The sequence below is a fragment of the Uloborus diversus genome, unplaced genomic scaffold, assembly GCF_026930045.1.
Source record: "Uloborus diversus isolate 005 unplaced genomic scaffold, Udiv.v.3.1 scaffold_15, whole genome shotgun sequence".
Lineage (NCBI taxonomy): Eukaryota > Metazoa > Arthropoda > Arachnida > Araneae > Uloboridae > Uloborus > Uloborus diversus.
In genome coordinates this window covers 2,112,595-2,138,691 of record NW_026558209.1, presented here as the reverse complement: position 1 = coordinate 2,138,691, position 26,097 = coordinate 2,112,595, and the positions used below count along the sequence as shown (strand labels likewise).

The window sequence follows — 26,097 nt, the reverse complement described above, 5'->3', positions numbered from 1 at the left end:
TTGTTGGTATTGTTTTCAAATATTGAAATTAATATATTATTTATAAAATTGAAAAATATGTTTATCGAAATCAAAACGAAACTGCTTCAAACACACAATTAATTCCCCCTGGATCCTGATATCCCCCCTTCGTTATTTTTCACTGTAGCTGTAACTAGGTTTTTTTTGTGTGTGTTTGTTTTGATTTAAAAATATTATTTATAAATTTATACCTCTGGGGGTGCTAGCACCAGGTAGCTATTAGCTCCTGGACTAGTTCTAAATTCTCACTAACTGTTCGATCCGGTGATGGTGCTGCCATCTATCGGTATATAAAATAATGGAGGCAAGGCACTTAGTATGCAGTCCTCGATATAAATACAGTTGTAGTCACTTGTGACTCTGAATAGGAATAGGAAAATATTATTTATGAAATTGAAAAATATGTTTATCAAAATCAAAACGAAACTGCTTCAAACAGACAATGAATTCTTCCTGGATCCTGATATCCCCCTCTTCGTTATTTTTCACTGTAGCTGTAACTAGGTTTTTTTTTTGTGTGTGTTTGTTTTGATTTAAAAATATTTTTAAAATATTATTTATAAATTTATACCTCTGGGGATGCTAGCACCAGGTAGCTATTAGCTATTGGACTAGTTCTAAATTCTCCCGGTGATGGTGCTGCCATCTATCGGTATAAAAAAATAATGGAGGCAAGAGACTTAGTATGCAGTCCTCGACATAAATACAGTTGTAGTCAGTTGTGACTCTGAATAGGAATATAAATAGGAATTAAAATATTATTTATAAAATTGAAAAATATGTTTATCAAAATCAAAACGAAACTGCTTCAAATAGACAACAAATTTTCCCTGGATCCTGATATCACCCCCCCCCCCCTTCGTTATTTTTCACTGTAGCTGTATCTAGTTTTTTGTGTGTGTTTGTTTTGATTTTAAAATATTATTAAAATATTATTTATAAATTTTAAACTATATGTTTTGCAAAAACCACAATCAAAACAAAACAGCTATTGCAATTGAACTCAATAGAATTTTTTCTGGGTCTTCATGCCATAAAAAACACATGTTATTGTTTATTCAATCGCTTTGATGTTATTGTTTTTATTTCGAGGCATTTCTGAGACTTGTGCCTTCTCGAAACTTTTTTTTTGCGATGAGTCTTTTACGGGACTTCAGGTCACACGAACTTAAACAAGTTTAAAATGAGAATAAATGCGAATTTTATCCGGTGATGGTTGCCATCTATCGGTATAAAAAAAGTAATGGAGGCAAGGCACTTAGTATGCAGTCCTCGACATAAATACAGTTGTAATCAGTTGTGACTCGGAATCGGACCGAAAATATTATTTATAAAATTGAAAAATATGTTTATCAAAATCAAAACGAAACTGCTTCAAACACACAACAAATTCCCCCTGGATCCTGATATCCCCCCCCCTTCATTATGTTTCACTGTAGCTGTATCTAGTTTTTTTTTGTGTGTTTGTTTTGATTTAAAAATATTATTAAAACATTATTTATAAATTTTAAACTATATGTTTTGCAAAAACCACAATGGTTGCGTTCGACGAAATTCGCCGGTCGACCGGTAAGTAACTGGTTACTAACCGAAGCGCTCTATGATAAACCGGTTACCACGGCGGTTACCATTCTAAGCAGTTGATTGGTTGATTGGAGCACGTGATCATTAGCTGTCACGTGATTAACTAACCAGTCGCTCTCAGTCGAGCTCGTCGAACGCAACCAATGAGAATAAATGCGAATGGAGTGCATTAGTGTGACGTACTTCCGCTGGCGTTGGCTCAGTGACGTCACCTTCTATATGACGCATTTCCTGTTTCCCAGCGGGAAACGGGTCATTTAAACAGACGACAGACTTTACGAGGCAGAAAACCTTGAAGATGGACCCGATCCATCAGATCTGATTGGATCTAATTTAATCTCGTGATTGATTAGATTGAGAAATTGTAACTTTGCGGATTTGGCTGACGTTCTTTTTCCTTCCGAGCAGCCCTTCCGAGTGCAGCAACAGGTCCTTTTCGAGTTGAACATGAGTTCTGTAGCCGGCCGAGTACTAGTCTATGGAGGGAAAGGGGCTCTAGGGAGCAAAATAGTCTCCCATTTCAAATCATGCAACTGGGTAAGTATCGGGCGATTTTTTAATTTTCTTCAGGGCCCGATCAAGCCGTATAGGGGGCCTAGCCGTATGTGGGCCCTCTTCTCTCTTTTTAATTGTATAAATATAACTAAAGTATTCCGAAATTTTTTTTCTTTATTAAAAAAAAATATTCACTCGTATGTACAAATTGTAATATAATTTGTACATACAGAGTAATTGTAATACAGAGAAATTGTAATACAGAGAAGGTTTTAGACTCCATGTTTAAAAAAAAAAAAGTATCAACAGATTAATCTTTTTAAACATGAGAAGAATAATTTCATGTTTTGGAAATTTGTATATGCTTAAATATAGTACTTTCGTTTCTAAATCAATACTATTTTGTTCTTTATACTTATTGCTATTTTACTTTTATGGGTAAGGAAGAAACTCTACTTTTAATCATGTCAAAAAGATGTGTTTTAAATTCTTTCACTTAAACCAGAAAAAAAAAGCAAGTAACGATTTTTTCTCATAATTATTACTGACCCAGGCAACGCCGGGTATTTTTGCTAGTTGTAATATAATTTTAATATAACGTTAAAAGAAATGTTATGCAAATGTATTGATGTTTCATTCAAAAGACAAGAAATGAAAGAGCATTTTAACATATTTTGTTTTTAGTAAATTATATTTTCAACCTAGGCAAATTTTACTACACATATTAAACCTTGAAAAGAAATGGGCCCCGTGGGTCTGGGCTCAGTTGGCCTATGCCTTGCATAGATTAAGTATTTTTTGATTGCGTCTTGTTTTGGAAATGTTCCTGCCCACACAATAGTATTGAAATGCAATTATTTTGAATTAATTTCAAATTTAATATTCTAATAACGGCTTTTAACAAAAATGACTCGGATAGAAGATTGTGAAAGAAATGTGGTGCTCTGGAGCTTTTACTTCCAACTAATGAGAGGTTGAAAATACAGTACAACCTCGATATCTCAAATTTCTCGGGACGGGGAAAAATTTCGAGATATCGAGTTTTCGAGTTATCAAGGTTTTTAAAAAATTACGCTAGTAACTCTCACATTTACACACACGTATGCTATATGCATTTATATATGTACTATGAGACCACTTTGAATTACGATTAATAAAGTAGTCTTCAATATTTTACTAGATTTGAAATTTTCTAATTGTCGAAAGTGCAAAGGAAGAGATTTTGAAATGAACAACAATTTCAACTTGGTTTTTTACCTAAAAATTCTTATCTTCAACTAGTAGCTCCCCACATTCAAAAACTTTTCAGCAGTCATTTTGTAGGAGTTAAAAAAGCAGAAAGATGAAAATGAGGAACGATTTTCTGTTTTCACTTGAAAAGTGACTGGCGAAAAATCAACCCCCCTTTCCTCAAAATGGACAACATGTTCGAGAGAAATGCACAAAGATTCTAAACTCTGGGGAAAACACAGCACCCCTTAACACTCCCCTATTATCTAGCTTCAATCCCCTAATCACAAAGTTTCCAAGAAGAGAGATGAAAACTGGTCCCTGGAACTGATTTTACTACAAAAATTGCCAAAGAAAAAAGACAATTGAAACTTGCTTCTGTGCAAAAATTTCGACATATCAAGGGTTTCGAAAAATAAATTTCGAGATAACTATGGAAAATACATAGGGGTTTTTATAGAAAATGCAGGGGAAAAATATTTTTTCAGAACATCAAGGGTTTCAAGATAAGGAGGTTCGATATCAAGGTTCGACTGTATCAGGCGATTTTTTAATTTTGTTCAGGGCCCGATCAAGCCGTATAGGGGGCCTGGCCCAGCGTTCATGTGGGCCCTCTTCTCTCTTTTTAATTGTATGATTGCGACTAAAAGTGTTCCGATTTTTTTTTCTTTATTTAAATAAAATAGTTACTCTTATGTACAAATTGTAATCTAAGTTTTAATATATTAGTATATGCAAATGTATTGAAAGTTTAATTTAAACCACCAGAAAGTAAAGAAAAAGAAATGAAAGAGCACTTTAATAAATATTTTGTTTTTAGTAATTTTATATTTTCAACCTCGGCAAATTTTACTACACATATTAAACCTTGAAAAGAAATGGGGACCTGGGCTTATAGTTGACCCATGCCTTAATCAGGGCGTGGATAAATATTTTTGATTGCTTATTGTCTCTGAAATGTTCCTGCCCACATAATAGTAAAGAAGTGCAAGTACAGTATAGAAGACCGTTATAACGCACACCATGGAACCAGAGCTTTTGCGTTATGTAGATCATTTCACAAATTTTGAAACTAATATTCAGAATATATCTATATATTAGCACTTCAGAATGAGTTTTATCTGCAATGAGTATGAAAGCACCAATACAGTAGAAGACTGTTATAACGCCGACCTATATAACGCAATTCTCTATAAACCGCACAACTTTGCAGAAGTAAACAATAGGTTTTGAAGTTAAAAAAATCCCTCTGTTTCGTCTTCCAAGCATAAAAATGGTTAGGCAAATTAAATTTTGAAGCAGTTTTTCATCTTTCCATCTTAATTCAAAGCTTTTAAATTGAAAATGAGTACTCATAGTAAACAGAAAATACCAGATGGCTCTTGAAAAGGCAGCTGTTATGCAAACCATGACGCTAGTAGAAGTGAAGGATTTTGATTGTGAAACATATTTACTTGTGAACAACTCATTGTAATATTGGTGCTTTATACTCATTGCAGATAAAACTCATTCTGAAATGCTAATACATAGATGTATTCTGAATATTAGTTTCAAAATTTGTGAAATGATCTAGATAACGCCAAAACCTGTATAACGCAAAAGCTCTGGTCCCAAGGTGTGCGTTATAACGGTCTTCTACTGTATTATAATTAGTTATTCACAAATAAATATGTTTCACAATCGAAAGAAAGTGAATTATCTGCTAGCTTCATGGTTTGCATAACAGCTGCATTTTCAAGAGCCATCTGGTATTTTCTGTTTACTGTGAATGCAAATTTTCATTTAAAAGCTTTGAGTTAAGATGGAAAGATGAAAAACTGCTTCAAAATTTAATTTTCCTAATTTTATGTTAGCCAGGCAAAACAAAGGGATTTTTTCAACTTAAAAACTTATTTATTTCTGAAAAGTTGTGCGGTTTATAGAGAATTGCGTTATGTAGGTCAGCGTTATAACAGTCTTCTACTGTATTCTGAATTAATTTCAAATTTAATATTCTGATAGCAGCTTTTAACAAAATGACTCAAATAGAAAATTGCGTGAATTTGGTGTTTGGTGTTCCGGAGCTTTTACTTCCAACTAATGAGAGGCTGAAAATACCTCAATATGATAACAGACTGCGAGTGAGGGCTGGGTTATTTAGAGGGGTCGGGGGGACTGCTCTATTGCCCCCCCCCCCCCGGCTTTGAGAAATATATGGTTCTTCAACATAAGACAATATATGGTTTTTGTTGTTTTCCGATAAATTTTGCATTGAATGTATACCATTTGCCCTTCCTTCCCATTCTTGGAAAAATAAAAATTAGAAATTACGAGTTTCTAAAAAGGTGCTTAAGTAAATGCAATAAAAATTGAATATACAGTAAAATCCCTCTAATGCGGACACTAACGGGACAATTTTTTTTGTCCGCAATAGAAAGGTGTCCGCAGGATAGGGGTTTAATAATGTTATTTGCATTGGAACTGGGGAATTAAAAATTGTCCTCATAAGAGGGGGGTCCATTAGGAGAGGTTTTACTGTAGCAAAAAAAAAAAAAAAAAATCCAAAATTGTAGTAGATGCTCGACTTTTTTTCACTTGCTGACTGTATAAGTGATGTAGTCAAGGAAAGGGGGAAAGAGGATTTAATCCCCTCCCTGCTTGATGCAACACTGAACACACATGCAAGGGCCTAAATTTGCGTTGTCTAAGCCTTTTAATTTTGAAAAATTTTGCCAGTCCCCCTCCGCCCCCCCCAAATTGTTTTTAATTTTTTTTTTTACATCATTGTATCTCACCTTATAATAAGATGAATCTTGCAGGTTAGAAGACGTATAAGTTTAAACAGATCTGTTTTTTTTCCCTGACCTACTTGGGAAAGCTACAAATCAAGAATTCTTGATTGCTACATGCCTACTTTGTCAACACAAAGCAAATGTTTATAGAAACCAATTTCTTACCACTTGGCACCAAATTTGAAGCAATCCTTCTTGACACCAAATAAAGGTGATCCTTTGTTTTACAAATACAAATACAAAAGTGACGACCAGTAACAGGCTCTGGGCCCAGCTAGACTGGTCCTAGTCCATTGACAATCCCCAGTGAAGATCAATGGCCCTCTTAAAACTATCTACTCCCCTGCTCATGACCACCTCTTCCGGTAAGCTGTTCCGAGGTTCCACTGCCCTGCTGAAATAATAATTTTTACCTAACATCCATGTCAGCATGAGATTTAAATAGCTTAAAGCAATGACCCCTCGTCCTGTTTTCAGTGCAAAACGTCAGCCCCGTAACATCTTCCGTTTTAATAAATTTAAACAGCTGAATCATGTCCCCTCGGTCTCTTCTTTGCTCAAGACTGTACATGCCTATTTTTTGGAAGTTTCCTGAAAATAGTTTTCGATTTGTAAGGCTGAACTTATCGACCGATCGGGATCGGCTTTGCAGGATGTTTTCCTGAATCGTCGGACAAAATTTGCCGAATAAGGGAGTTCCTGTTGCCTCTCATCAGGGCAGCCCCGGCTGTAGATTGGGCATCACTAAGCTATGGGTATTGAATGTTTTTTTATTAGCAAACGGTCATTCTGCCGTGGCCAGGTAAACAGCAGTATCTGCAGAAATGAGTTTTCGAGATATTTGAGTGTGAAGACGTGTGTTGGATTCAATACTAGCAATAGAGAAATATTTTAATTAGATGTTGTTTTGTGCACCTTTTTTTTCAGCAGAAACTAAATAAGCAAGCTTGTACAGTAAACAGGGCTGGCTTTCTGCCGGCAGAAACTAGTTTTTGCCATGCCAGTGGCAGAAACTGGTTATAACCGGTAAAAACCAGCAGAAACTGGCAAAAACATAGAAACATCTTTAATAACTCAAGTAACTAGTTACTAAATGAAAACTAAGTTACTAAATGATATTTGTTTAAGTAAACTAAAAGATTAAATTTTATTTCATCATTGTAAAAAATAAAATCTTATGCTAGTAACCTTGATTTAGTTCAGAAAGGACTTTTCAGACTTTTCAACTGCAAACGCTCATAATATTTGGATTAATCTAACAAAAGACGGAAAACCATAGAGAAGTGACACACAGAATTAAACAGGCATTACTGATTGTAATTCCTGTGCTTCAAGAAGAAAGTGCAAGAATTTTACTTGCTAATTTTAACCTAGTTTTGTACCTAATATCACAGCTTTGTGAAACAAATTGGCCCCATTTCTTGAAACTTACATTTCTCAATCAAATTTTTACCACTACACCGGTTACTACACGGTGGACCAGTTTAAAAAAATATGCAACAGATGAAAGTTTCACGAACATTGCTTGTTCCTTGATGCATTGCCTGCTAGCTTTTCTGTTGCAGGAATATTCTAAATTTTCTCATTTGTACATATTAGATTGAGAAACTGTTTGGATTTTAGAAACCACCTTTTCTAAGAAGCAAATGCAGGGTCCAAACAATGTTACATTTGATTTTAAATTGTGGTAATATTGTAATTAAATTGTACTTTGGTTAATAATTATTTTTTCCATGCACTTCCTATTGCATGTCAATAATTTAATTTTTTTTCACTTTGTGAGTTTTTGCCAGTTCCTGCCACAAATGTGGCAGAAAGTGGTTTTTGCCATGCCAGTTTTAACCAGTTTCTACCAGTGGTTTTAACCGCCTCGGCAGAAACTTGCCAACACTGACAGTAAAGCTAACGTACAATTGATGACAAAAATGAAAAACAAAAAATTTGCAGTTACTGTCCTTTACCTGCCTACAGTAGTATTCATATGTACATGTTATGTACCAATAGGCTATTACAAAGCAAAACACTGCAGTTTTTATTTTCTTGGTTGTAAAAATTTTCTTGTAACGTTGTCCTGGGGCAAAGGGTTTTGCATATTCGACACTAACTTTGTCAGAAAATGGCAAAAACCACACCCACTTTTATGCTGAAGCAATAATTTTTCAAAGCCAGGGCAATTGATCCCTTCTAAATGATGGCCTGCATTTGCAAAATCATTTTATTTTTAAATTCCTTAAGCAACATTGAGAAAGCACCTTTGCTATTACTCATTTTTTTAAAAGTAATTAGCATACTATAATCAATTTTAAGCAGCAATCGGTATTTTTTAGATTCCTGATTTTGATTAAAGCTTAGAGGTAGTTATTTCTTCAGGTTTTTAATTCAGTTGCTAAAATTGTACTTTAAATTCAAAACAACTTTATTTTTTGACATTGGATGATTGACTGCGGATTATACTAAGAGTTTTTCCTTCGGGCAGATTTTGCAGATTCTACGCTGTCGTAGTTCATGAGAAGATCCATAAACTGTTAAAAAATTCCTTTTGGAGCTATTTTTACTTCCGTTTTCCAAAAAAGGAAGTATTGTATTCGCAAAAAAATTTTCACTCAAAAATCGGCCTTTATTTCCATTTTTCCGAATGAATGTTGAGGGTTTCTTTTTTTCGACCCGATCACACGTGGATATATGCCTAAGAACCTACAGACACCCGAAATATCCATTTTGACTGCCCCCGAGTTAATGACAACGAGTTTTCTCCTGATGTCTGTATGTGTGTATGTATCTCGCATAACGCGAAAACGATACGTCCTAGAAAGTTGAAATTTGGTACGTAGATTCCTAGTGGGGTCTCGTTGTGCACCTTCTCTTTTGGTTGCATTTGGATGCTCGTAAGGGGGTCTTTTGCCCCTTTTTGGGGGTAAATCATTGTTAATTTCGATGTTAACTCGAGTGGTGTTATAATTTGACGGACACTTGACAACATATCGCCAGTCTTTTGGATGCCAAGTTTTTTCGCGAACTTGGCGACAAATTTGGCGATTTTTTTTAATTTTTTTAAAATCTGGTTTCAGTTTGGCAGCTGTTGGTGATATTTAGAGAGTAAACTATTGAATCACATTAAAACTGCCAATAATGGGGAAATGACATTAAATTGGAGTAAAAGGAAGTCATGTGATGCACACATCGGCTCGTATTCTGTAGTGATGAATGAATTTCCTTTTTTTTCAGTGGGTCGGCTCAGTGGACATGAGCCGCAACGAAGAGGCCAATGCCAATGTGGTGGTGGCTCCCTGTGAGTCCTGGGCAGACCAGGAAGCCCTGGTGCTGGATGGGGTGAGGGATGTCCTGGAGCAGAAGAGGTTGGATGCCATCATCTGCGTGGCAGGTGGTTGGGCAGGTGGCAATGCCAGTGCCAACGGTGAGATTCGTCTTGTTCACGCCTGAAACATTTCGGAGTTTTTGCGGAAGTCTGCCATATTTTAGAGGCTTTCCATTTTTTTCGCCAGCTCCCACACTTTTCCTCGAATCTCGGAAAAACAACCTCGGTGTAATATTGGCGAATGTCGTTGATCAACATTCAATCTTACCCTGATGTCTAATACAGTAGAAAACCGTTATAACGCACACCTTGGGACCAGAGCTTTTGCATTAGACAGGTTTTTGCGTTATACAGGTCATTTCACAAATTTTCAAACTAATATTCAGAACATATCTACATATCAGCACTTCAGAATGAGTTTTATCTGCAATGAGTATTGAAGCACCAATATTACAATTAGTCATTCACAAATAAATATGTTTCACGATCAAAATCCTGCATTTCTGTTAGCTTCATGGTTTGCATAACAGCTGCATTTTCAAGAGCCAGCTGGTATTTTCTCTTTACTATGAGTCTCATTTTCAATTTAAAAGCTTTGAATTAAGATGGAAAGATGAAAAACTGCTTCAAAATTTAATTTGCCTAACCATTTTTATGTTTGCAAAGCAAAACAGAGGGATTTTTTAAACTTCAAAACCTATTGTTTACTTCTGAAAAGTAGTGCGGTTTATAGAGAATTGCGTTATACAGGTCGGCGTTATAATAGTCTTCTACTGTATCATAATTTCCAAATAGAGATGCAAAATTTCCGGAAATTTTAAGACAGTGGAATAATTTGGAATAATTGTTTTTTTATATATACAGTAGAAGACGGTTATAACGCCGACCTATATAACGCAAGTATCTATAAACCACACTACTTTTCAGAAGGCAACAATAGGTTTTGGAAGCTTAAAAAAAACCTCTGTTTTGCTTTGCAAACATAAAAATGGTTACGCAAATTAAATTTTGAAAATTTTTCATGTTTCCATCTTAATTCAAAGCTTTTAAATTTAAAATTTATACTCTTAGTAAACAGAAAATACCAGATGGCCCTTGAAAATGCAGCTGTCACACAAATCATGAAGCTAGCAGAAGTGCGGGATAAATTATTTTTTTAGATTTTGAAACTTATTTATTTGTGAATGACTAATTGTAATATTAGCGCTTTAATATTCATTCGAGATAAAACTCATTCTGAAGTGCTAATGTGTAGATATATACAAAATATTAGTCACAAAATTTGAAATGATCTATATAATGCAAAAATCTGTATAACGCAAAAGGTTTGGTCCCAAGGTGTGCGTTATAACGGTCTTCTACTGTACAGTCATTCAACATTCAACTGTTAATTTTGAAGAAAATATTTTTTTTTTAAATAGTTCAATAAATTTTTTTGCAGGATTTTTTTTTAAAAATAAATTGAAAGATTTTAAGCTGAACATATATACGTATTTAAAATTTTCGAGAAACATGCATTTGCATGTAACTCTGAAACGATCATTTGATGGGAGTGTACATGTACATATGTACACACCAGTTAAATGAAAATCTATCAAAATATTTACTTAAACATTTTGACTAATTAATAATACAGTGAAACACCGTTTATACGTTTTTGAAGGGACTGTATGAAAAAAGCGTACAAACGAAAAAACGTATAATAGGTTTAGCTTAAAGTGCATTAGACTTTGCAGGGACCAATTTTAAAAACGTATACTTGATAAAAACGTATAAAAGAGAAACATATAAACGGTGCTTCACTGTATTACTAATTTTTTCCTATGTGTACTTGCAAATGATTCACTTTAAATAAAAAGATTTTTGTATCTTTTCATTGGACCTAGCTTCTTCCTTCTTCTGCCCTTATATAGAAGTTTGGTAAGACCCCATTTGGAGTATGCTGTTCAGTTTTGGTCTCCTTATCTTAAGAAAGACATTAATGTATCGGAAAGGGTTCAAAGAAGGGCTACAAGGCTTATAAGTGGACTTTCCCACTTAGACTACGATTCCAGGCTCAGAAGGCTAAAAATGTACAGTCTCGAGCAAAGAAGAGACCGAGGGGACATGATTCAGCTGTTTAAATTTATTAAAGCGAAAGCAGGGCCGGATTACTAAATAGGCAATGTAGGCAGTTGCCTAGGGGCCCCGAGGTTCTGAGGGGCCCCGGAGAAATCTTAAAATTGAAAATATGTAAGAAAAAAGTTCATTTCGACAAAAAAAGGAAAAAAAGTAAAAAAAATGGAGCTCCCTTTTAGTTACTGTATTAATTGTTAATAAACATTATTGGTTATACTTAAAATTGTAGTCAGAACCTAAAACTATAAGTTTTAAAATTGAGGGGTAAGCTATGAAATTTGAAGGATTTGCATGTTAACAGAAATACAGGCTAGAGAAATAATATATGAGTTTATGTATAAAATACACGTGTGAGGGGGCCCCAACACTGCTAATGCCTATGGGTCCCGAAATCCTTAATACGGCCCTGAGCGAAAGATGTTACGGGGCTGAAGTTTAGCACTGAAAACAGGACGAGGGGTCATTGTCTCAAGCTATTTAAATCTCAGGCTCTAACATGGTTGTTAGGAAAAATGATTATTTTAGCAGGGTAGTGGAACCTGGGAACAGCTTACCGGAAGAGGTGGTCATGAGCGAGGGAGTAGATAGTTTTAAGAGGGCCATTGATCTTCACTGGGGATTGTAAATGGACTAGGACCCCTCTAGCTGGGCCCAGAGCCTGTTGCTGGTCGTCACTTTTGTATTTGTATAAGTTGGTATGTATGGAAATTAAAGTATTCTTACAGCTTATTAATTTTAGTATTTTCATGTGGGATATATGAGTGGAGTTAGACTGTTGTCAGGGCCGGATTTGGAAGTGCGGAGGCCCCGGGGCAATGAAGGAGTGGAGGCCCCTAATCGGGGTTCGAAAAGATCATCCTATTTTCGAAAATATCCGATACTTTGATATACAGTATAAGACCGTTATAACGCACACCTTGGGACCAGAGCTTTTGCGTTATACAGGATTTTGCGTTATATAGATCATTTCACACATTTTAAGACTAATGTCCAGAATGTATCTATATATTAGCACTTCAGGATGAGTTTTGTCTGCAATGAGTATTAAAGCACCAATATTACAATTAGTTGTTCACAAATAAATGTTTCACAATCAAAATCCTGCACTTCTGCTAGCTTCATGGTTTGCAAGACAGCTGCATTTTCAAGAGCCATCTGGTATTTCCTGTTTACTATGAGTACTCATTTTCAATTTAAAAGCTTTGAAATAAGATGGAAAGGTGAAAAACTTTCAAAATTTAATTTGCCTAATAATTTTTATGCTTGCAAAGCAAAACAGAGGGCTTTTTTAAACTTCAAAACCCATTGTTTACTTCTGAAAAGTAGTGCGATTTATAGAGAATTGCATTATACAGGTCGGCGTTATAACGGTCTTCTACTGTATATCCGAATATTTTGATATATATATGTATATATCGATATTTTCGACCCATGAAAGTTAGGATATTTTGTAAAAATTTCATTGTGGGGGCCCCTTTGTTGTGAAGGCCCCAGGGGCAGTAGCCCCGCCTGCCCTCTCCTAAATCCGGCCCCGACTGTTGTATCTAGGGGGACTAAACCCCAGGTCCGCCATCTTGGTGATCGGGGAGAGCAGGGGCTGCCAAGAGCCAAGGTGGTTCTTCTCAGGGCCGGATTTAGGGGAGGGCAGGCGGGGCTACTGCCCCTGGGCCTCCACAACAAAGGGGTCCCCACAATGAAATTTTTACAAAATATCCTAACTTTCACGGGTCAAAAAATCGAAAATATCGAATACCGTATTTTCCTGCGTATTATCCGCGGGCAGCCTATAATCCGCAGGTCCTAAAATCGGCCCGGAGAAAAAAAAAGCTTCGTATAATCCGCAGATAATAGGATGTAAAAAGATAAAAGTTGAATTTAACATACCATTTGAGCAACTAGACTAAAAACTAGTGATGTTCTGAATATCCGTATCCGCGGATATCCGAGGGAAAATAAAGATCTGTATCCGTATCCGTTACTTTTTGACGGATCTTAAACGGATCATTTCTATTTTAAAAATTTTTAAATATTTGAACAAAAGACTCTTAAATACCGTTCAAATTAGGTTCTATTCCCTATTTGAACTAAAAGGTATCATTCAGAAACCAATTTATACCCCCCCCTCCCGTTGCAAAAAGGAAGGGGAAATAAGTTTTAAAAGTGTGTATCAGTGTTTGTAGCATCGTAAGCTTCTAAACAGGTGAACCGATTTTGATAGTTCATTTTTCGTTCAAAAGCTTTTTGTAGAACTTTAATTACCAGATATATTAATTAAAAATCGACTTAACGTTTTTCACAATAATAGTAGTAAAAATTTACCCGTACGTTAAAAATGTTGGCCCTCATTGAGAGAATGAAGTTTTCTGCGTTTGATATTTATTTGAAACTTCCAACTGATATACAGTAGGAGCTATAATCTTGTTAAGTAAATTTTAAATGCAATTCTAAGCCTTTATACGCGTGATTGGTAGCGATTTCATTGTCGGAAGATAAGGAGAAAAAGCTCAATGATTTAAAATTTTTACCTGCTGTCAGTGTGTCAGTTCATATTTGTTAACAAATGCGTGTTCTGACCTGCGAAATTCATTTTAATATGAGGTCGGCTCTCTGGGACATGTTTTGTTTTTTAATTTTTAATTTAATATTAGTTTTTGTTATTGATTTGGGGTTTCTGATATTCTTCATTTCGGTTTTTCTCGGCATCCTTCAAAAAAAAAAAAGTGAGACTAAGTTCTGTTTGTAAAGGTGTTCCGGCTCTGTATTTTGTCGGTTGGAGTAATCTGGGTGGAATGGGTCAGCGCTGCATTTATGCTGAAATAAAATGCGAAAAATTGTTTCTAGCCTGTCCAGTAGCAGGTTTACACTCTTGCTCCTGTATCCTACATTTACCGAGTAAGCCAGTAAGCTAGAAATAATTTTTCATTCCATCTAAGCATTAGTGCAGCGCTGCCCGGTTCCTTCCCACCCTCCCTCATTTTAACGGAGATTTCTTTAAAGAATAAATCATAGTCCTGATTATATTTGTGCCGCAGTTGACATTTTTTGAAGAAACTGCCATTACTCTGACGGGAATACCTTCCGTATCAAATGTTACACTTGGGTAGTTGAATTGGGTAAAAAAAAATTTTGAGATCCGTATCCGCGGATCTTGGCATTGATGATCTGGATCCGTATCCGCGGATCTACTTTTTTAACGATCCGGCACATCACTACTAAAAACGTGAAAAAGTAATTACTTTGAAGGCATAATCAAAATTAATCTGAATTATAATCTAAAATATAATGATTTCTTCTTGAAATCTTGATTATAGTATGCTAATTATTTGAAAAACAAAGAGTCAAGACAAAGGAGCTAATGGTCTAATCTTGCACAAATGGCTTACTCCTTCACTGTATTCTTGTTTATTTTACATGACCTGAATCGTCAAGAGGAACATTCGAGCAACGTAAAATAACCAACATACCGGCAGGCAGCGAAGAAGAACATGCGTGCTCCGTAAAATAAACAACACTCGGTCGGCGTACTGTCTTAATCGGTGAATCGTACTGTAAAAATATTGAGGTTCAATGCGTTGGTGTTAAGGGGGGGGGGGCGGGGGAATCACAGATAATCCGCGGCTGCTTATAATCCGCACCTGATAAACTTTGCCTTCTTTAGCAGATAATCTGCTGATTATATGCAGGAAAATACGGTATATACATATATATCAAAGTATTCGGATATTTTCGAAAGTATGATGATCTTTTTGAACTCTGATTAGGGGCCTCTGCACTTCCAAATCCAGCCCTGGTTCTTCTGCCTTTATATAAGAGTTTAGTAAGACCCCATTTGGTGTATGCTGTGCAGTTTGGGTCACCTTATCTGAGGAAAGATATTTCTGTATTGGAAAGGGTTCAAAGAAGGGTAACTAGACTAGTAAGCGGACTTTCAGATTTAGACTATGATAACAGACTTAATAGGCTTAACATGTATAGCCCTGAGCAAAGGAGACTCTGAGGGGACATGATTCTGTTAAATTTATCGAAATGAAAAATGTTAATGGATTACATTTTTACACAGAAAGCAGGACGAGGGGTCATTGTTTTAAGCTATTCAAATCTCAGGCTAACCTGGAAATGAGGAAAAAACATTTCTTTAGCAGGGTAGTTGGCACTCGGAACAGCTTACCGGAAGAGGCGGTAATGAGCAAGGGAGTGGCTAGCTTTAAGAAGACCATTGATCTTCATTGGGGACTAATTAATTGACTAGGACCAGCCTAGTTGAGCCCAGAGCCTGTTGCTGGTCGTCACATTTCTATTTGTATTTGGGCCTTTTGCAGGGCTAGGTTTAAGGGAGGGCTGACAGGGCTACTGCCCTGGCCTCCACAACAAAGCCCCCCCCCCCGATAAAATTTTTACAAAATGTCCTAACTTTCACGGGTCAGTAAATTTTACGTTTTTTCTCCCAGACATTTTTTTTTTTTGTATTTCTACAAAGAATATTTCTAAATATCATATGAAAATAACCTTAAAAGTACATAACTTTTAAAATGAAATGTATATTTAGATACAAATAAGAAACAGTAGTTTTAAGTCTATAAATTATAATAATAATAATAACATGAAAAAATAAATAGCAGTAACTTCTGGATGTATTTTCTATTAAAGTGCTGATCGAAAATATCAGACATGTACATATATATCAAAATATTCGGATATATATCAAAGTATTGGATATTTTCAAAAATATGTTCTTTTTGAACCCTGATTGGGGGCCTCGACCCCTTCGTTGCCCCGGGGCCTCCACACTTCCAAATCCGGCCCTGGCCTTTTGTCAGTTTGATTTCTGGGCCCTCCTCGGCCTCTAAAACTTTTAAAACTTTCTGTTATTGCTTAGACCAGAGGTTCAAAAACTAGGTGCCACGGCACCCTGGGGTGCTGTGGGAATGGATGAGGGTTGCAGCGAAATGTCCAAGATATCAGTGTACAGTGGCACTGATACAGTGGCCCCCCTTCCCCGCAATTTTTATGGTCCAATTATTTATTTTATTTTCCAATTTGGTAACCAAAACTAGAAATTATAAAAAAAAGCAAAAGTGTCAAATCTTTAAGATCCTAATTATTTGTCTTACTTTGTATATCTGTTTACGAAACATTATCTAGCACAAGCAGTCCCTTTTAGTTTATATATTCATTGTTTAGATATTAGTAAATCAATTGTTTTACTCACACAAGCCATACTTGCTTAATAAACTTATTACCCATCTCCAAATACTATGGGGTAAATAATGTCAGTCTAACTCATGTTTCTTTGGAGAAAGCTATTGTGTACATAATTTATCAGAATCTTAAGCAAACGTGAGTTAAGTTGTTAGATTTGCATCAATAACCACTCATATGCTCTAAAAACCAGGCTTAGAAAAATTTTGAAGTTTTTTCTTTTTTTCATTCTTTTTGCCCCCCCCCCCCCATTTTTCAGTCCCAATCTCCGCCTCTGTCGGTATGCATTACATATAATAGGTGGGTGCGCCAAATAAGGTCATGAAGACCAGCAACCCCATAATATTCTATTGTATTATAAATTTCAAGTTTGGTTATTCTTATAAATTAATCAGTAACTGAAGTTTGCAATTAAAAAAAAAAAGTCTGATGTGAGTCAAAGCTGGAATATAAATGAAGAAATTCGAATATGTTTGTTGAAAAATGTTTTTTTTTTATTTTGTTGGTGTAACTTCCAGACATGGTGAAGAACGCAGACTTGATGTGGAAGCAGAGTGTGTGGACCAGCGCCATCTCTGCTAGACTGGCGTCTCTCTACTTGAAGGAAGAAGGGCTCCTTACCCTCACGGGAGCCAAGGCAGCCCTAGAGGCCACCCCAGGTCAATTTTTTGTTTCTAACCCTAGACGGGCGTCCCTTGTACAACATTCGATATTGCTTAATATTTTTTGATATTGCTTAATCGATATACGGTTTCGATATTGCTTAATACAAAATTTGTGATTATTATAACACGGATTCGATATTGCGCAGTATAAAAGTGGCATTTAATGTTACACGGTTTTGATACAATGCAATATAAAGAAAATTGAATTTTAATTCCGTTGTTATTCAATGGTAAAAAAACGATAACATTAAGCTACAATTTGCAAATAACAAAAAATATAGCAAAATATTCTATTTTTTTTATTTTATACAAATATTTTTTTATTGCTATTGCACAGATAATTTTTTTCTGCTGCAATAAAGCCTACTTGATTTTTCTTTTTGACAGTATGCATTTTGTTCTTTGTAAGAAAAGTTGAGATTTTTTTAAAAGCTTTTTTTATGAACATTTGTATGTTTTATTAAAATGAGATTTCAGCTGCCATAAAAATTTGACTCTGTAAGACTACACTTCGATATGATATGGCCTTGATTTGTATTATTATAAAGGTTAGCATAACACAGTTTCAATTCAGCCCACCCGCATATTTCCCCGATTTATGTTGCCTGCATGCATAATTAATGTAAAAATTAAAGATATAGAAATGTCTTGTACAGCAAGGTTTTGATATAGCATGGTATAAATTAACCTTGATGTACAAGGGACACCTGTACTTCCCACATTATCAGTTACTTCGAAAATCTATTCCAAGTACATATTTGGTTTTTAATAACTGCATAAGGGTGTGTGCAGTGAATATCTTTTAGTATACCAAAATTTTTGCAAGATGAAGTAATGTTGCAACTAGCTTCTTTAAGCCTTTCTCTTTTTCTTACCAAAAAGAGTCCCAAGGCTCATTTCATTCAAATACTGACCTATCTGTTACATTCTTTTTGCATTACAAATTAGAGCTCTGTCGAATCTCTAAATATGATATTTAACAATATCGGTTTTCCCCCTCTGGCATGATCAGTTATAGCATGGCCAAGGCGGCCTTCCACCAGCTGGTCAAAATTCTGCCTGCTGATAGTCAAAATAATGACTTGCAAAATGTTAAAAGTGCGCTTTGCAACATTTGTCCATTCAATGGAAACTTATAGTGTGGGAATGCACAAACTGCTTATCTAGTCAAATTCACTGAAACTTTGAGTAAAATCAATCCTCTTTTGAACCTTGGATGGTGATCTTCACTCTTCCTATAAAAAATGAAATTTAGCTCCTGAATCTAGATCATCTGTAAAACGCAATCTTTTTATCTCCAGGTGTGTGCAATGAATATCTTTGAATCTAAATTTTGCAAGAAGTTATGTTGCAAAATCTGCCTCGTTTTCTTACTGAAAAGAGTTCAGAGGCTCATTTCTTTTAAATGTTGACCTATCTGTTACATTGCAATTGAGGCAGTGAGAAGCAAAGGGATGCAAGTGGACTATTTTAAGTTTCGACTAAAACACGTTTAAAGATCAGATCCTAGGTAGGCCTTTCGTTGAAATTGTTTTCCAAATCATGCTGTACAGCAGCAACTACCAGGGCTACTAGTACCATCTCTTGCCCCAAGACAGAGGAGAGGTTCACCTACCATGTGTACTGGTGATCTCCAAATTTTTAATTTTGCCACTTGCATCCCTTTGCTTCTCACTACCTCAATTGAGAACTCCATCGAATCTCTATCTACGACATTGAACGATATTGGTCTCTCCCGGCAGTCATGATCGGTTACGGCATGGCCAAGGCGGCCGTCCACCAGCTGGTCAAATTCTGCCTGCTGACAAGTCAAAATAATGACTTGCAAAATGTTAAAATTGTGCTTTGCGACATTTGTCCATTCAACGCAAACTTATAGTGTGGGAATGCACAAACTGCTTATCTAGTCAAATTCACTGAAACTTTGAGTAACTCTTTTGAACCTTGGATGGTGATCTTCACTATTCCTATAAAAAATGAAATTTAGCTCCTGAATCTAGATCATCTGTAAAACGCAATCTTTTTATCTCCAGGTGTGTGCAATGAATATCTTTTAATCTAAATTTTGCAAGACAAAGTTATGTTGCAAAATCTGCTTCTTTTTCTTACTGAAAAGAGTCCAGAGGCTCATTTCTTTTAAATGTTGACCTATCTGTTACATTACAATTGAGGCAGTGAGAAGCAAAGGGATGCTAGTGGACTATTTTAAGTTTCGAGTAGAACGAGTTCAAAGATCAAATTCTAGGTAGGCTTTCATTGATGTTGTTTTTTCTAAATCATACTATACAGCAGCACCTACCAGGGCTACTAGTACCATCTCTTGCCCCAAGGCAGAGGAGGGGCTCACCTACCTGGTGATCTCCAAATTTTTAATTTTGCCACTTGCATCCCTTTGCTTCTCACTACCTCAATTGAGAACTTCACCGAATCTCTATCTACGACATTGAACGATATTGGTCTCTTCCGGCAGGCATGATCGGTTACGGCATGGCCAAGGCGGCCGTCCACCAGCTGGTCAAGAGTCTGTCGGCCGACAAGAGTGGAACTCCCAAGGACTCTGTGACCTTGGCCATCTTACCGGTCACCCTGGACACCCCAATGAACCGCAAGTTCATGCCCAAGGCAGACTTCGGGTCTTGGACGCCCCTGGAGTTTGTGGCCAGGTATACTTCATTTCATCTATTCAATCTCATCTCATTTCTGATATTTTTTTTGGCGAAGAAAAGAGCTGTAGCTGCGAATTGCTTTAAAAACTAAAAATACAGTAGAATACCTTTATAACGCCGACCTATATAACGCAATTCTCTATAAACTGCACAACTTTTCAGAAGTAAACAATAGGTTTTAAAGTTTAAAAAATCTCTCTGTTTTGCCTTGCCTTGTAAACATAAAAATTGTTAGGTACATTTAATTTTGAAACAGTGTTTCATCTTAATTCAAAGCTTTTAAATGGAAACAAATTTCACAGTAAAAAGAAAACACCAGATGGCTCTTGAAAATGCAGCTGTTATGCAAACCATGAAGCTAGTAGAAGTGCAGGATAACTCGCTTACCTTTGATTGTGAAACATATTTGTATGTGATTGACTAATTGTGTATAATTAGTGCTTTAGTACGTCATTGCAGATAGAACTCATTCTGAAGTGCTAATATATAGATATATTCTGAATATTAGTTTCAAAATGTGTGAAATGACCTATATAACGCAAAATCCTGTATAACGCAAAAGCTCTGGTCCCAAAGTGTGCGTTATAATGGTCTTCTACTGTAATTTAATTTTTTGAACATTATCGATATGACTTTTAAACATAATTTACGAAGTCGATTTACAAACGATAGATTAAACAAAATGTAACCATAAATGTTATTAATACAAATTTAAATGGACCCAACAAGCAAATTCCGGACTTGCATACATTAATATTGATAACGACAAATTTGAGTGATTATAAATGTTTCATGCTTAACTTTGAGTGGGATTTCTGATAAATGTAATTGGAAAGGATAACACTTTATTTTACCGATCAGTTTTGTGCCGATTCTAAAAATTAGATTTAAAAGTTGTATCGTTAGTGTTCAAAGAATAAAATTATTTTTTTACATTTTAGAACAATTTCCAGCAGAAGTTTTGAAGTATTTTCTATTACTTTTTTTGCCAAAATATTTTTATTTAAAAAATTAATCGGATTTTTTTTTCTCTTTAAACTCTCAATTGATTTTCATCCTTATTACATGACACTATCATATTTTTTTTCCTCTATTTATAGTGCAGTACTATGTTATTGGTATAAAATTTTTCTTGAGTTCTTTTACATCATATTATTTAACTCTTAATTACATAATTTAACTCTCTTTATAAAAAACGAAGTTCCACATTTGCAAATGCGGAAAAAGAAAACCATCTTTGTTTTCCATCGCCAATTGCATTTAAAAGTTTTAAATGGATGCAATAATATCTTCGGTGGATATTTTCTTGGTTATTGGCAATTAGAGCTGCAATTTATTTTCATTCTATTTTAGAAGACTCAGTTGGGTATGTTGTCAAATACAGGGCCGGATTTGGAAGTGTGGAGACCCCAGGGCAAACGAAGGAGTAGAGGCCCCTAATCAGGGCTCGACCTACCAATAATTTCATGAATATAAGTTACAAGTGAAAAGGGAATATTGTATTACTTTGTTATATTAATGATATACAGTAGAATACCTTTATAACGCCGACCTATATAACGCAATTCTCTACAAACCGTACAACTTTCCAGAAGTAAACAATAGGTTTTGAAATTTAAAAAATACCTCTGTTTTGTTATGCAAACATAAAAATTGTTATTTTGGAACAGTTTTTCATCTTCCCATCTTAATCCAAAGCTTTTAAATGGAAATTAGTACCCCCCTTACAGTAAACAGAAAATACCAGATGGCTCTTGCAAAGGCAGCTGTTATGCAAACCATGGCGCTAGCAGAAGTGCAGGATATTTCACTTTCTTTTGATTGTGAAACATATTTATTTGTGAATAACTAATTGTAATATGGGTGCTTTAATACTCATTGCAGAAAAAAACTCATTCTGAAGTGCTAATATATAGATATATTCTGAATATTAGTTTCAAAATGTGTGAAATGATCTATATAACGCCAAAACCTGTATAACGCAAAAGCTCTGGTCCCAAGGTGTGCGTTATAACGGTCTTCTACTGTATATCCGAATATATCGATATATATATGTATATATACGATATTTTTGACCCGTGAAAGCTAGGATATTTTGTAAAAATTTTATTGTGGGGGCCCCTTTGTTGTGGAGGCCCCGGGGCAGTAGCCCTCCCCTAAATCCGGCCCTAGTCAAATGACATCAGAATGCATTTGTGGGTTAAATCGACCCAATATTTACTATGGAATTCTTTCCCCCGCAGTTTAATGCTAAAGTGGGCGAGTGGCGAAGATCGGCCCAAGAGCGGGAGCCTGGTGCAGCTGGTGACCAAAGATGGCGCCACGGAGCTCAAGGTCGAGTGAAGCTGACTTCCCGAAAAAAATGCCTACGAGTGTTCTCGGGTACTCTCTCACTGTTTTCCCGCAGTTACGTATCACTCCTCCTGCCTTCCCCCATGGTGCTTTTGTTTTTTATATTGTTGCGCAAAAAGTAAAGAGTTACTGTTTACTGAACATGTTCCAGTGTCAGAAACAAGTGGTTATCCCAGGGGCGATTGTGTTCCGGTATTTTACCGGATTTCCGGTATTTTCATCTTGAATTCCGGTATCTTCATCTTCGAAAATACCGGAACTTCTATATTTTCAGGAAAACCCACTTTTGCAAAATTTAGGGCGATTGATGAAATGCCAAAAGTCCAAATTGAAGACGTTTTGTTTGGTATAAAGCTTAAGCTACGGTCATGGTTTGTAAACTCTATGGTAATTATCGAAGAACAGCTGGGGTGGGGGATTGAATAAAGGCTAGATAAGAAGAATCCTTGAAAAATTTTAAGAAATGAAAAAAATTAAAAGAATTTAATTCTCTCCATGCACATGAACGTATGAAGTTCAATTAAAACTTCGAGTTTTAGCCCCAACAAATAATTATGTATGTAAATTATTATATACGTGTATGTACACATTATATATACATAATATAATGTGTACATACACGTAATATGTATATATATATGCCCATCAAAACACTTTTTCTTCTTGGAAAAATTAATCTTTAATTCTCTCTTCGAGTTTTAGCCCCAACAAACAATTATGTATATAAATGATTTATATACATAATATAATGTGTACATACACATAATGTGTATATATATATGCCCATCAAAACACTTTTTCTTCTTGGGGAAAAAAAAAGTTCAGGTATTTTTTCATGGATTCACAATCACCCCTGGGTTATCCATGATGACCACTTATAAAATCTTGTGTTTGAATCAAATCATAAATCAAATTTAAATTCTAATCACATGACATCGAACACTGTTTTAACCAGGGCATATTTTAAGGAAATTTGACTGTGTGGGCAACTCCAACTTCCTCGGAACGGGGGGGGGGGGGGTGATTGTAAATGTGCGGTTTGTGTTAGTTGAATAATCGTCAAAAAAGAGTCGGGGTGTGAAAATTGGAATCGGGGAAATTATTGCTAATGGTCGTTTTGTTCGATAGGAATAGAGTGTAAAGAACATAAACTCTGTGACTCGGCGTTTAAAATAGTTCAAACAGTCACTGAGTTTTTGAATTTTTAAAATTTCATTCATTATAATACAACCATTCATTTTCATTTTAATACAACCAAATTCAACAACAAAAAAAAAAAAAGGAAAATGTAGGTGGGCAATTTTATTTGAGTGTGGGGCCAATTTTATTATATTAGTGTGGGGCCATGACTGTGTGGGCAATTGCCCAAAAAAAAAAAAAAAAAAAAAAACATTAAAATATTCCCTGGTTTTAACTATACTGTTTCTAACACTGTTCGTTAGACCCTCTCTGATCAGATGATGTTGATGAAATTTTTTTCTAAATTTCCCTCATTTTAGTGACATGTCTCTTACTTTGAGCTCTACAATCTTTTCAATTCTTACTTCTAAAGTTTGGTGATATACTAAACGTGTCAAAGAAAAAAAATCTTACTGATTGTAATAACATTTTCTTTTGAATCTCCACAACTCTTATTTCTTGAGTCGGGTCGACAAGTCTTTGTTAATGAAATAATCTTACATTTGAACTGAAATTTCCTATTTCTTACACTTTATATGAATAACTTTTTTTTCCTTTTTAAATGTCCCACGATATATTTAGTGCCAACTTCCCTTTTGATGTCAGAAACTGCTTCAATGTTTGAGCTTTATCTGTGATAAATGTTTGAATAACAGTTTCCTAGCAATATTTCTCAATGTGGTTAAACTTAAAAAAGCCAACTTCTGTTAAATTTAATCCTGTTCACCCGATTTTCAATGTCCTTTTGACTAATGTTACCATTAAAAAAAAAACTTTAATCATCGAGCAGGGCCCAATACAGGCTGATTTTGCTACCGTTTCTCGGTAGCTTCACAAAAATCTTGTTTTGAAATAGGTACTTTCACAAAAATCAAGTAGTGAAATCAGTGGCTTCACAAAAACATCAAAAATTTCAAAAATTCACATTTTAAAATATAAAATTTATTTCTCTGTTTAAAACAAAATTTACTCATAAAATAACATTCTAAGCAGGTTTATATGAACAATCGCTTAAATAGAAACCTTTTTGTGGTATTTTAACTCATTTTAGCTGTTTCTCGCCAAAGTGTATTTATGCAATAGTATCGCAATCTTTCAACATCTGTTTTGGGAAACCGTTTTTTCTCATAATTTCATGTATTATACACAGTACAGAGCCCATTAAGCTAAAACTAATATGGTATTTTTGGTACTTCTTAGGTTTTTAGCTCCCCCCCCCCCCAAAAATGAAACCTGTTAAAAATAATACTAGATGACATTTACACTTTCGGAACTAAAATTTCACTTATTCTACTTCTCTTTTACAAAAATGAGGATGCTTCTTTATAAAATTTCACAAAAACAGTGCTAATGATGAAAAAAACTTTCACAAATATAGAATGATGCAATACTTTTACAAAAATAGGTAGCGAGAAAAAAATCCTGGATTGGCCCCTGTCGAGTATCATACTTTATTGAGTTTGAATAGGATTTTAACAATGAGTCAATTTTGATAAAATCAAAAATCAGGGCAATATGTCTACTAGAATATTCATGAACTATAACTCATGTCATTATCTGTAAAAAAAATTTCTGAAATGATTAGAAACTTTTTATAACAATGCTTGTTACTCAGGTATAAGGTCAAAAATAAATGATCAAAGTAAATGCAAGAAATATTTTTGTAGTTTGATTGCACAATGTAACAAAACAAATCTGCCTTTCGTTGATAGGATCTCAAGTTTTTTATTTTTGTAAAAATGGATGTAAATTCAAAAGTGCTTGCCGAAGTATTCTCGTTTATTGTTACGTGTATGCAATACGTATCTATGGCAACGACGACATGGTTACCGTAAAATGTGTTATTGTTAGCGGTGTGGATGTTACTGAGCTATGTTATGTTTTATGTGCAAAGATGTATTAATAATGGCTATTAAAAGATGATGTTTGAAAAAAAAAAGTTGTCTGTCTCAATGATGCCACAAAATCGTTTAAACTCGGTCATCAACTTTATTGTTGGAAGTGAAACTTTTTCTATGAGGAAATTTTAATCCACAGCCTTTTTGTGTGACGCTTTTTTTTTTTTTTAATTGTTGCTAAAAGCAATGAAAAATAGTAGTACAGTAAAACCTGTAAAATTGACCTTTAGGGGGGGGGGGAATGGCAGTCATTTCAGCAAGACCTCATTTACAAACATCAAAAGACAAGCATAACTACATAATTTAGGGAAAATAAATATCTTTTTCAAGAACAACAAATCTAATATGCTTTTCATGCCATACTTGAATATAGAGTACGCCAAGAAATAGGAGATAATGACTTATTCAAAGCCCTGTGTTTTTTTTCTATTCATTATGTAACAGTTCAACACACTGTTGGTCGATTTTACTGTTAGTAGATGACAGTACTGAAGAAAAATTGTTTCATAGAAATATTTTTATTAAAAGTTTGTTTACAGTCAAATAAAAACAGCATTTTCGGAAGGAAATGACATGCATGCACAAGAGAAAGGTAGTACCTAT

General features: G+C 35.1%; 1 protein-coding gene across 1 annotated transcript; it reads left to right on the top strand.

Annotated features, from left to right (window-relative positions):
- Positions 1-1,882: 1,882 nt before the first annotated feature.
- On the top strand, positions 1,883-25,276 carry LOC129233007 (dihydropteridine reductase-like). The gene is made up of 5 exons (XM_054867087.1): positions 1,883-2,142; positions 9,327-9,516; positions 17,253-17,393; positions 19,870-20,062; positions 22,309-25,276. The coding sequence occupies exons 1-5, from the start codon at positions 2,053-2,055 to the stop codon at positions 22,406-22,408; spliced, it is 714 nt and encodes a 237-aa protein (XP_054723062.1). The 5' UTR covers positions 1,883-2,052; the 3' UTR covers positions 22,409-25,276.
- Positions 25,277-26,097: the final 821 nt, after the last annotated feature.